Genomic DNA, 12098 nt, shown 5'->3' with positions numbered 1-12098 from the left:
TGCGCAGGACGCTCAGAAGATCCTGCGATGCGTGTGCGAGATCCAAGTTGAGCTGCGATCTTCGCACACCTCAATGCTCACGATGTTTCAAGAAGAAAACCAACTGTGTCTATGCCAACGAGCCGCTTACCTTGTCGCCCCCCGAGACTACATACTCTCATAACGCAGATGTCGTCCAGAAAGAATCTTTCTCCTCCCCAGTACTATGGGTTGATCCCGGAAGTCAAGCTTTCGATCCGTTCGACGCCCATCCAACAACAAGACTACCTCGGGCTCGTGTGCAGCAACTGATCATGCACTGTAAGTAATGAAGTCATGCTGGCGCAGCTACCATACTCGCGCTATGAAGATGCTGCATTCAATCTTGTGCATCTTCTATCATGACTGACCAAGGCTAGTCTTGTCAAACATCGCCTTTCAGTACTATCCATTGGATCTCAAACCAACGTCCAACCCGTTCGTTGTGTCGTGGTGGCCTCTTGCATTGCAAGACCCAGCTCTCTTCCATGTCAGCCTCCAGACTGCATCCTTAGATATTGAGCTGAGAGCTCAGAAAGGCTTCGAGAACTCAGAAGTCCTCATGGCAGATTCTATCTCGTTGGTTCGGCGACGGGTCAACGACCCGCTATTGGCTTCTCAAGACGAAACTATGGATTCGGTTGTTACACTTGCAGCTATAGAGGTATGCTGGTTTTCTGGACTCAGATACTCATTGCATGTGATCGGCTGACATCTGGCAATATAGTATGGTAAAGGTAACACGACAGTCGGTAGTATGCACATTGACGGCGTTAAGGAGATGGTACGATTGCGAGGAGGAATACATCTTTTGAAGATTACAAGCCCTCTCACGGCACGCATGGTTGCTTGGTAAGTTATTCAGCTGCTTTCCCGCCCTCCGTGCATACTATACTGATCCTCACTGCTAGGGTTTCCATGATACTTAAGCAAACTCCGCAGTTCAAGGTACAGGATAATTTACACCTTGGTGACGGAATAGCACCAATACCTCAGTGGCTCGACTCACAAGCCATCTCTCGAGGTCAGCTTCCATCCGGCTTTCTTAATCTCGAGCTGGATCCTTCTATCAGGGACGTATTCCTGCGACTGCACCATCTATTTCACGTAACACATGAGCACAAGCTCTCAACTACGGATCTCCATGATTTGACATGCTACATCCTACACAAGCTTTTGGCCTGGTCTCCGGACACATCACAACCTGGGAACCCAAGCTTGATTTCGACATCTCACTGCATTCAATATGCTACAGCACTGTATATGCTCATCGTTCACGGACCAACTTACTTCTCGCACATGCATCTGCAGTCCTCCTTGGTCATGGAACTCAAAAGCGATCTCGGAAGTCTTCCACCCACATCGGCGTTTTTACATGGACCTCTGGCTTTGTGGATTTTGACCGTTGGAATGGTCGCATCACAGGACGCGTTGACGTGTGCCTGGTTCACTACGAAAGCTATACCTATTGCTCGTGACTTAGAGTTGTATTCATGGGATGGAATTTCTCAATGCATCAAAGGCGTGCTTTGGTACAAGACACAGCATGCGGAAGAACAATTTCGACGGCTATGGGAGGAGGCTTTGAGTATCATATGATAACGCTGCTAGCGAGGCCTCTGGAGTACAGTGCATAGCCGAAAATCGACACGCCCTTCTTCGCCATCTGTATACCAACTTACGGTTGCTGCACCATGGGAAAGCACACATGGCACTCCTCACGATGAACGCCAGAGTGTACGTAACGGTCAGAGCTAAGGGCGCGGAATTTCCTCGTTACATGTGGTACTCATCCCTGTTAAATCAAAAGGAGATTAGCTGTGGGCCTTACTATTCGGAGACTAAGCCCCTTTCGTCGATCGTCCTTCTACGGTAGCGATTCATTTCTGTGAGCATGTCAGATGTGGGACTTCCTCGCAGTCGGCACTTCTGTCCTTCTCCGGCTAACAGTCTAGGGAAGTGCAGCAGCTTCCACCGGCCTAAGAACATGAAGGGAGCGGTCAGTCGAGGATAATGCCATTGGTGTGAGTACATGAGCAATTGTGATTGTTTGACGCTGACTTTTAACAAGAAGCAATGAGAAGTGAGACTAGCTCAAAGCGTTATACTACATCTTGTATATAGTTCATTGGTGTTTCTTTAGCAAGCTTAACATTGGTACGGAATACACGTGCAAAGCTTGCCGCTAATCATGCCATTCAGTGTCTGTTGAAGCAAAACGCCAATCATCTAATCCGAATCAGTGTGTTGATGAGATAACTGCCGTTGCAACATTGTACAATACAACAGGTCTATATACTCGCTTCCCAATCCATCACATGACTCATCGAGTGACCCGAATGTCAGAACCCCACGTGAACTTTGTTCGGAGCCGTCTCATGTAAGCACATGCATACAGAAGTAAGATTGATGATCCCATTGTGAGCATCGCTATCGTTACCGCCGTGCGTGGTACACTAGTTGCACGTTGTTCCGTGATGTTGAACGACGGGAGATAGGCAGCTATCAAGGGGATTCTAATGGGCCGATGTCTACCGCTCCATGACGTAAGCATTCCCAAGTTTGTCTCGCATCAGCTCTCGGCATGCTCTCACAGTCGCGATCCACAAGGAAAAGTATCTTTTATGAAGTCGCACCTAGATAGCGACCGTGCTTTGTCGCAATGATGCGTAAATCCGCAAAGTAGCTCATACAATCTACTGCATGATTGTCGCCTGAATTTTGTAGCACGTAGTGCGCTTTAATCAATGGGTGTTTCCTGTGTCCATGGCTTGACATGCCGCCCAGCGAGCGTAATTGCGCTACTTAGGTAAGAAAGGTCTTCAAGCACATGAAAAAAGCACGCGGGTGATTACTATTCGGTACATTATTAAATCTCGCGCGACAACGGATCAGGAAATAGACACGATGTATTTACCATAAGCACGTCCGTAAGCCAAAGAGTAGGCACCACAGTAATCGGACCCCCGCGAATACTGGGTAGATTTCCAATCTGTTTTAAGGCGCATAGTCGGGGCTAGATACAGGGCGGCGCGTTGATCCTCCGACTCTCGTGGCCGTACCCAACGGCCCGAATAGCGCGAAAAAGTACATTCGTCACTTCAACCTTAGCCTTACGGCCGTACTCTCCAAATACTGTCTACGCAACAAAGATATGCGGTTTGACGTCCCTCCGGCCAAGCGATTCGCAAGATGGCGCACGGAGTATTTTCAGATCTATGACAGAGATAATGTAGATAGTACAATCTGGCATTTGGCTATATGGATGGGCAGTTCTGGCCTCTCTCCAGTTTCAAGCATCAACTTTTCACTATCTCGTCTTTCATACCACCGTTTTTAGACTTTCTGTATAATAATATCAGTTCATTCTGATCAAATACCTCACATACCTCATATTGTACAATACCGAATACCCGATGCAGTCAGAAACTCCCCTTTCTGGGTCGAGTACCGAGCGTGTCGACGACGACCAAAATTCCATAACCCCCTACAAGAGTTCTCCGAACGACAGCGAAACATGGCCAATCACTCGGGAAGTCGAGATACTCAGGGAGCGTAACGAGGCAAATGGCGGAAAGCCCCGAAAGCTGGGTGTGACATGGAAGAACCTCACGGTCAAGGGCATCAGCAACGATGCCCTCTTCAACGAGAATGTACTGTCGCAACTAAATCCGTTCGGAAAGAGCGGAAAGAATGCTCCAATGAAGACTATCATTGATAATTCATATGGATGCGTGAAGCCCGGAGGTATGTCGCATCTACATTGAGAATATGGAAGGAAGAGCAGTGCTAATACATCGCAGAGATGCTCCTTGTCCTGGGTAATCCGGGAGCCGGTTGTACATCACTGCTCAATATCCTATCAAATCACCGGTTAGGTTACGCTGAGATCGAGGGCGACGTCTCCTTCGGTTCCATGTCCAGCGACGAAGCTAAGGCTTATCGTGGTCAAATAAGTACGTATTATCAAATGATGCGACACTGTGGATGCTAACCTGAACGCAGTTATGAACACGGAGGACGAGATCTTCTTCCCTACCATGTCTGTGGGCGCTACCCTTGACTTCGCGACGCGTATGAAGGTCCCCTACAACCTTCCACCTGACATCGCAACCCACGAAGAATACGCCAAGGTGTACAAAGAGTTCCTGCTGAAATCTCTCGGTATTGAGCACACGCATGATACCAAGGTTGGAGATGAGTACATCCGTGGTGTGTCCGGTGGTGAGCGAAAGCGGGTTTCCATCCTGGAATGTCTTGCTACGCGCGGCAGCGTCTTTTGCTGGGACAACTCTACCAGAGGTCTCGATGCTGGAACAGCATTGGATTGGACAAAAGCTATGCGTGCCATGACCGACATACTCGGATTGACTACTATTGCAACCTTGTATCAAGCTGGTAACGGCATCTATGAGCAGTTTGACAAGGTGCTCATCCTCGATGAGGGCAAGCAGATCTACTATGGCCCGCGGGAAGAGGCTGTTCCGTTCATGCAAGATCTTGGGTTCCTCTGCGATCCAGCAGCGAACCAAGCCGACTTCCTCACCAGCGTCACAACCCCAGACGTGCGTGCCATCGCCGAAGGCTTCGAGAAGAGGTTTCCGCGGAACGGCGAAGAAGTACGAGCAGCGTACGAACAGTCATCCATCAAGGCCACAATGGTGGCGGAACTTGATTACCCCGAAAGCGACGAAGCGAAGCAGAACACGATCGACTTCAAGGAGATGGAAGCTCGGGACAAGCACAAGGGCCTTCCAAAGAACACCACAGTAACCACGAGCTTCTACTCTCAGGTCAAGACGGCAGTCACTCGGCAGTATCAGATATTGTGGGGTGATAAGCCTGTGCTCGTCGTAAAGCAAGTCTCTACTCTCATCCAAGCTCTCGTCGCTGGATCGTTGTTCTACCAAGCGCCAGACCACTCAGCTGGTCTCTTCCTCAAAGGTGGTGCATTGTTCTTCTGTCTTCTGTACCCTGCCTATATGGGACTTTCGGAGGTGACCGACTCTTTTACCGGAAGACCTGTCTTGGCTAAGCATCGATCATTCGCCATGCACTACCCTGCCGCTTTTGTCATCGCCCAGATTGCTACTGACATACCATTGATGCTGTTCCAGATGACGCACTTTGGAATCGTCATATACTTTATGGTCGGACTCGAGACTACTGCATCAGCTTTCTTCACATTCTGGATCATCATCTTCGCATCAGCCATGGCTATGACTGCGTGTTTCCGAATGATAGGTGCTGCTTTCCCGACATTCGACGCAGCGACTAAAGCTTCAGGCCTTCTCGTTTCAGGACTCTTCATGTACATGGGATACATGATCATCAAGCCAGAAATGAAGGATTGGTTCGTGTGGATCTTTTGGATCAACCCGATGTCTTATGGATTCGAAGCTTTGCTTGGTAACGAGTTCCACAACGCACAGGTACCGTGTGTGGGCCCTAATCTGGTTCCTAACGGACCAGGATATGTACCTGGTGAAGGCGGCCAGTCATGCATGGGTGTCAACGGCGCTCAACCCGGAGCGAGCACACTTACAGGAGATCAGTATCTTGCCTCTATGTCCTTCAGCCATAGCCATCTCTGGCGCAACGTCGGCATCATCTTCGCATGGTGGGTATTCTTCGTCGCAGTCACTATTGTCTTCACCTCAAGGTGGAAGGAGATGGGCGAAGGTGGACGTGGACTCCTCATTCCCAGGGAGAAGCAGAAGAAGAACAAGCATATCCAAGCTAATGATGAGGAGTCGCAAGCTGTTGAGAAGCCACAAGCCAGCTTTGAGTCTTCCAGCTCCGACGGATCACTCGCCAACCAACTCATCCGCAACACTTCTATCTTCACGTGGAAGAACCTTACTTACACCGTCAAGACCCCTTCAGGTGATCGCGTCCTCCTCGACAACGTTCAAGGTTTTGTGAAGCCAGGTACTCTCGGGGCCTTGATGGGATCGTCAGGCGTAAGTAACAATCTAGAGTCCTCGTATGCGTCTTGATGCTAACACTTTTCTCAAGGCTGGCAAAACAACACTACTGGATGTTCTCGCCCAACGCAAGACCGACGGCACGATCCGTGGATCTATCATGGTTGATGGGCGCGACCTTCCCGTCTCATTCCAGCGATCGGCAGGTTATGTTGAACAGATGGACGTACACGAATCGTTGTCCACAGTGCGTGAGGCCTTGGAATTCTCAGCTCTCCTCCGACAGTCTCGTGAAACACCACGAGAGGAGAAGCTTCGCTATGTTGACACCATTATCGACCTCCTACAACTCCATGACATTGAGCATACCCTAATCGGCCAACCTGGTGCTGGTCTCTCCATAGAGCAGCGTAAGCGGTTGACAATCGGCGTCGAGCTAGTTTCGAAGCCTAGCATTCTGATCTTCCTTGACGAGCCGACGTCTGGTCTGGATGGAGAAGCTGCTTTCACCACTGTGCGCTTCTTACGCAAGCTCGCAGAGGTCGGACAGGCGATCCTTGTCACGATCCATCAGCCGTCAGCTCAGCTTTTTGCGCAATTCGATACCCTCCTTTTGCTCGCAAAGGGCGGCAAGACAGTTTATTTTGGCGACATTGGTGACGATGCAAGCACAGTCAAGTCTTACTTTGCCAGCCACGGAGCGCCTTGTCCACGCGAGGCTAACCCTGCCGAACACATGATCGAGGTTGTCTCCGGTAGTCTGTCTAAAGACACTGACTGGAACAAGGTTTGGCTTGAGTCGCCCCAGCATGAGAAGATGACTGAAGAGCTCGACAACATCGTCGCGGAGGCCGCCGCTAAGCCACCAGGTACCGTCGATGATGGCCATCAATTCGCAGCTCCCATGTGGGAGCAAGTCAAGATCGTCACCCACCGCATGAACATCTCGTTGTTCCGCAATACTGAGTACGTCAACAATAAAGTGCTCATGCACATCCTGCTGGCCTTGCTGAACGGCTTCACCTTCTGGATGATTGGTGATAGTCTTCAAGACCTTCAGCTGCGACTGTTCACTGTCTTCAGTTTTATCTTTGTTGCTCCTGGTGTCATCTCCCAGCTGCAGCCGCTGTTCATCCAGCGTCGCGATGTTTACGAGACACGTGAGAAGAAGAGCAAGACATACCACTGGGCACCGTTCGTAACAGGTCTGATCGTTTCAGAACTTCCGTATCTGGTAGTATGTGCGGTCATGTACTATGTGTGCTGGTACTTCACTGCTGGCCTTCCTGGCGCCGCGAAGTACGCTGGCAGCACATTTTTCGTTGTGGTAAGCAAATCCCCTATCTTTTATCATCTGATGCGGACACTGACCAATCACAGCTTGTTTACGAGTTTCTCTACACCGGCATTGGACAGATGATTGCCGCCTACTCTCCCAACGCGGTGTTCGCCTCACTCGTCAATCCTCTTTTCGTCACAACTCTCGTGTCATTCTGCGGAGTACTCGTGCCTTACAGCCAGATCGAGCCATTCTGGAGGTACTGGCTCTACTACCTTGACCCCTTCAATTACCTGATGTCCTCTCTCCTCGTCTTCACCACCTGGTCTGCCGACGTCGACTGCAAGACAAGCGAACTCGCCATCTTCGATCCGGCTGCCAACCAGACCTGTGGCGAGTACCTCTCAGTCTATCAGCAGGGTATGGGCGTCGGTATCAACTTGCTCAACCCAGAAGCCACCGCCGATTGCCGCGTATGCCAGTACAAGACTGGAGCAGACTACCTGCGGACACTGAACCTAGCGGAGGAATACTATGGTTGGAGAAACGCTGCTATCGTCGTATTGTTCTCAGTGAGCAGTTACACACTGGTGTACTTGATGATGAAGTTGAGGACCAAGGCTACAAAGAAGGCGGCGTAAAGCTTTGGCGGGGAATGCGATGCACGGGAGCCGATACGGGGCGGCTTATAAGCCGGCGAGGCTGCGGCGGAGGTGGACGAGAATGTGATCAGAGAGATTTCCTAGCGTTGCATAGTCGGCGTTCTTTAGACCTAGACTCCCTTTTTTACATATTGTAATACTACCACTGCTTCTCGACAAGCGCATAGAGTTGTCGAAATGTGAAGGTGTGAAACTGCCTGGCCGAGACGAGCTGTCAAGCAGGGGGATTGATGACTAACCGCAGCTCGGAGCTAGCGTTGGAGCTCCAGCCTCCGCGGGCCCACACGTGTGCAATCTGCGATCGTCAATCTCCACACCCACCAAGTTTGCCAGGTTTCCATCGACGCCATGTGCACCTCTCAGCTCGCAATCTACCTAGTTGCCCAGAGTACGAGACACAGCTCATCATATACTCTTGGCGCCTAGTTACGCGTCCCCCAATGAAGATGCAAAAAGCATGAGAAAGATGGACTAATCCGACTGATAGCGCCGCGGCGTGGGATTGGCGTCTTCGACGTTGGCCCGCTGCACCGACGTCATGGTTCAGGAACGCGCAGATGTCGCGTGCGCGACGACGATGATGCTAAACTCCATGTCCCTAGCCTTTTGCTTAAGAACTAGCTGGAGCGTTGCATCATTCTGACCTGGAACCGAGATCGTGCCGATTTTCCGTTCCTCACCACACAATCACTGCGGAGCCTCCCCCAGCATCCTACCACTACAGTCAATGCAATCATGGGTGTGGCTGCAGGCGAACTTATTGTACCTTTCACGGGCGCTATCCAAGCTGCCTTCTCCGTCCTTCTGACCATCGCCTTCGGTGTTGTTGCAGCGCAATGCAATTTACTATCACCCAAAGCGGCGAAGGAAGTTTCGAAGCTATGTGTGCGCATGTTTCTACCGGCGCTGTTGATCTATAAGATTGGCTCCAATCTGCATCAAGACACAGGCGTAAGATATGTGCCCGTCCTCAGTAAGTTCAATCCCACCATACAGTTGACAGAATCAAAGCTTACGCGGACAGTATGGTCAATATCATATACACTACTTTCTGTCTTCGTCGGTCGCCTCCTCACGCGCATCTTCAAGTTACCAGCCTGGGTCGCACCAGCCATCGCTTTCAACAACACAACTTCGCTTCCACTTCTTCTCATCCAGTCGCTCAAACAAACCCAAATTCTCGATGCTATCCTCATTGGTGGCGAGTCTGGCAGCCAGGCTATGGATCGTGCCGAGTCATACTTTCTGGTGAATGCCATGGTCAGCAACTCGCTGACGTTTGCTATTGGACCTGGTCTGCTAAGGCCGGGAGATGAGGATGCATCTGACGAACAAGAAGGAGAAGATGACGAAGATAACGGTCAGGCAAACGAGGACGGCGAGAGCAGTGACATGGAGCGAGGCCCTGAAGGAATCATCGACGAGGAGACTTCGCTACTCCCACAGCGCATAACCAAGCCCGCGAATCGCATTGAGAAGAAGGGGTATCTCAAAACACAAAAGTGGTACAATAATTTGTCGCCATGGCTGCAAGAGACTTTGAACATCACATGGCAGTTTGCCAATGCTCCATTGTTAGGTGCCATTGTCGGCGCAGTCATTGGGCTCACACCGGCTCTCCATAGGCTTTTCTTCAGTCCTAGCAACGAGGGCGGATACCTCAATGCTTGGCTTACGACCGCTATAAAGAACATTGGCGAGCTCTTTGCTACGACCCAGATCATCGTTGTCGGAGTAAAGCTCAGCAAGAGCATGCTGCGAATGAAGCGCGGTGAGGATAGTGGTGAAGTTCGCAAAGGAAGTTTGGCAATTGTCACCTTGATTAGGTTCATCATTTTGCCCTTGTAAGTTTCGCCGTGGCCATAGTAAGATCATCCGGCTAATTACCAATAGGATAAGCATACCCTTGATCTGGGTAGTCGCATCGAAAACAAAACTTCTCGATGCAGACCCCATGCTTTGGTTTTCGATGATGTTGATGCCTACCGGTCCTCCCGCTATGATCTTAGTAGCCCTGACCGATGTCACGGGCGCAGCTGAGTCGATGAAGATGACTGTTGCCAAGTTCCTTACCATTAGCTACGCAATAACGCCAATGATCTGCTTTGCTGTCGTCGGAGCTCTGAAAGCTACGGAAGCCGCGATCGAGCACATGTAAGCATGCTCTTCTCCAAAATCTATCGTACGTTCGGTTTCAAATTGCAATACATCAAGTCTACTTATCATCTGATTTTTCTGCTGTCGTCGTAAGCTTTGCGTAAGCCATGATCTTTGATTTCCTAGATTCGTCCGAACAAGATAGTATGGTATCGACCCTGTGGATGTGCACAGCCTTCGTATAGCGTTCACTAGATCCTTCTACCAGGGACGTGCGCGTATACGGTAGATACGGTATGCTGACCTTCGATTCGGGCCGTTCTAATCTGCATGAATGAGAAATAGTGGGCACGGAAAACGAAGAAGCATAGGACGGACAAAAGTACTGATCTATGAAGACGTGAGGTGTTCTCACGCTTCTGACATGCCCTTTCTTTGTAAAAGGCTTACACTATGGAGTACCAAATTATTCGAATCATGTGACTGTTTGTATAATCTTGCTGAAGCATAGAGCTGCACCTTGCTCAGTTGAGAATAAGCTGCTCAGTTGTTGTTGCGCCTTTTCATCACATCCAAGGCTTCTGCCAGGCTAGTCGTCACGAACGGTTCCACGCCCCGTTCGTTATTCGTCCCTGAATGCTGGGCCGTTGTTCGCTTTCGCCGATGATCTACCACACTATGGTACGAGTGTAGAAGTGCCCGCCAGAGGTCTTTGAAACTCAAAACGTGTATGATGGCCTTTGTCCAATGCATCTTCCTTGGCAACATGACCGGATCTTCCTGCGGTGAAAGTTCCATCGCTTCGTCATCTCCGTTGCGACTCTCGCGGATGCCACTCTCTTCTGAGTTATCGACTGCCTTGTACGTCTGAAATACGTCATACGGGTATGCATATAGATGGAGCATCGAGACCAGTGCCATTTCGAAGCACAACACAGTTTTTGGGATACCGACAGCGAGGGAAGGATATGAGATCTTATCAGTCGGACTCATTGCGCCGCCTTTCTTCGTGAGGTGGCTGAATATAAACTGTATATGTCAGGGCCTTCTGTGCTATCAGACTGCGCGGTCAAGTAACTTACGCTCTGTACGTAGAAGAGGAAGACCACAAGCTTGATCGCTACGAATTTCAACAATGGTCGATCAACAGCGAGCTCGAGCTTAGTTTGCTTGTAAAATTGCAAGAGGCAGATCATAGCAGTGATAAGTGAGATGATCTCGATAACCTGTATCTGTGTCGTAGGTGTATTAGCATCGATCTAGAGATAGCTCGTTGGCTACACACCCATATCCTAGCATGATTTGGATCGGTGGAAGTCTTGCAGTAAACGTCGAGAGCTTCGGTGATGCATTTCGTAAGAGCGCCAAAGAACTTTATGACACAAAACTGGAGGATGCAAACCCAGATGATCTGTTACGTAGTGGGATAAAGTGTCAGAAATACTCCACACTGGGTGACCATCTGGTCAAGACTTACGCTGAAGTACTTGGAGCCATTAGGCGTATTGATCGTCTTGCGCCGAAGCACGTATTTCCTAAACATCCGTACCGGGAGCACCCATGGCTGGGGCTCAACGATGGAGAAGAGTTGTCGCACTGAATGCAGGTCTGTATGAAGATATCTGCAGAGCAGCAGGAAGAATGAAGCGATGACGAGTGACTCGTAAAATTCGTATATAGCGCCTAGGTAGACGCTAGACTCGTAGAAAGGAATGCTCAAGGTGCAGCAAATGGTATATATCGGTACCATGAGCACGATGCGGATGATTCTATGAAGCTGTGTCAGTTTCTCCCGTATAGGGTAGGGGAGGGCAGCTTAGAACGCACAGTTTCTGCAACTTCGGCTGCGTGTAGTTTGTCAGGTGGCGATAGACTAGATATAGCGAAAGGGATATTGCGATGATCGAGCTTGCGGTAGCTATCGTGATAAGAAGCTCATGCGCCGTCATGTTCCCAAACAGTGGCTTCTCATGAACTACTTGACATCAGTTGACAGTTGATGAATGGAGAGTTTTGGTGGACATACCTCCTACGCCTAGAGGGTTATCGCACTTTGCCATCTTGTGCAATATGCAGTCAAGGTTGGTCGGTACTTGCAAGTGGGTGATTGCAGTC

General features: G+C 49.9%; 3 protein-coding genes across 3 annotated transcripts; 2 read left to right on the top strand and 1 right to left on the bottom strand.

The window, feature by feature from the left end:
• Positions 1–3434: 3434 nt before the first annotated feature.
• On the top strand, positions 3435–7865 carry J4E82_000684 (uncharacterized protein; the record flags this gene model as incomplete). The annotated part of the gene is made up of 5 exons (XM_051727004.1): positions 3435–3765; positions 3822–3974; positions 4024–5981; positions 6037–7272; positions 7326–7865. The coding sequence occupies 5 exons, from the start codon at positions 3435–3437 to the stop codon at positions 7863–7865; spliced, it is 4218 nt and encodes a 1405-aa protein (XP_051593429.1).
• Positions 7866–8621: 756 nt separating this feature from the next.
• J4E82_000683 (uncharacterized protein) lies at positions 8622–10044 on the top strand (the record flags this gene model as incomplete). The annotated part of the gene is made up of 2 exons (XM_051727003.1): positions 8622–9730; positions 9780–10044. The coding sequence occupies 2 exons, from the start codon at positions 8622–8624 to the stop codon at positions 10042–10044; spliced, it is 1374 nt and encodes a 457-aa protein (XP_051593428.1).
• Positions 10045–10526: 482 nt separating this feature from the next.
• Positions 10527–12043, bottom strand: J4E82_000682 (uncharacterized protein; the record flags this gene model as incomplete). Its single annotated transcript, XM_051727002.1, has 6 exons — positions 10527–11012; positions 11066–11209; positions 11269–11394; positions 11461–11752; positions 11811–11958; positions 12010–12043. The coding sequence occupies 6 exons, from the start codon at positions 12041–12043 to the stop codon at positions 10527–10529; spliced, it is 1230 nt and encodes a 409-aa protein (XP_051593427.1).
• Between the last annotated feature and the right edge of the window lie 55 nt (positions 12044–12098).

The sequence above is a fragment of the Alternaria postmessia genome, assembly GCF_024291825.1.
Source record: "Alternaria postmessia strain BMP 2775 chromosome Unknown scaffold_2, whole genome shotgun sequence".
Lineage (NCBI taxonomy): Eukaryota > Fungi > Ascomycota > Dothideomycetes > Pleosporales > Pleosporaceae > Alternaria > Alternaria postmessia.
Note: the sequence above shows the minus strand (reverse complement) of the source record. Positions and strands in the feature narration are given on the sequence as shown.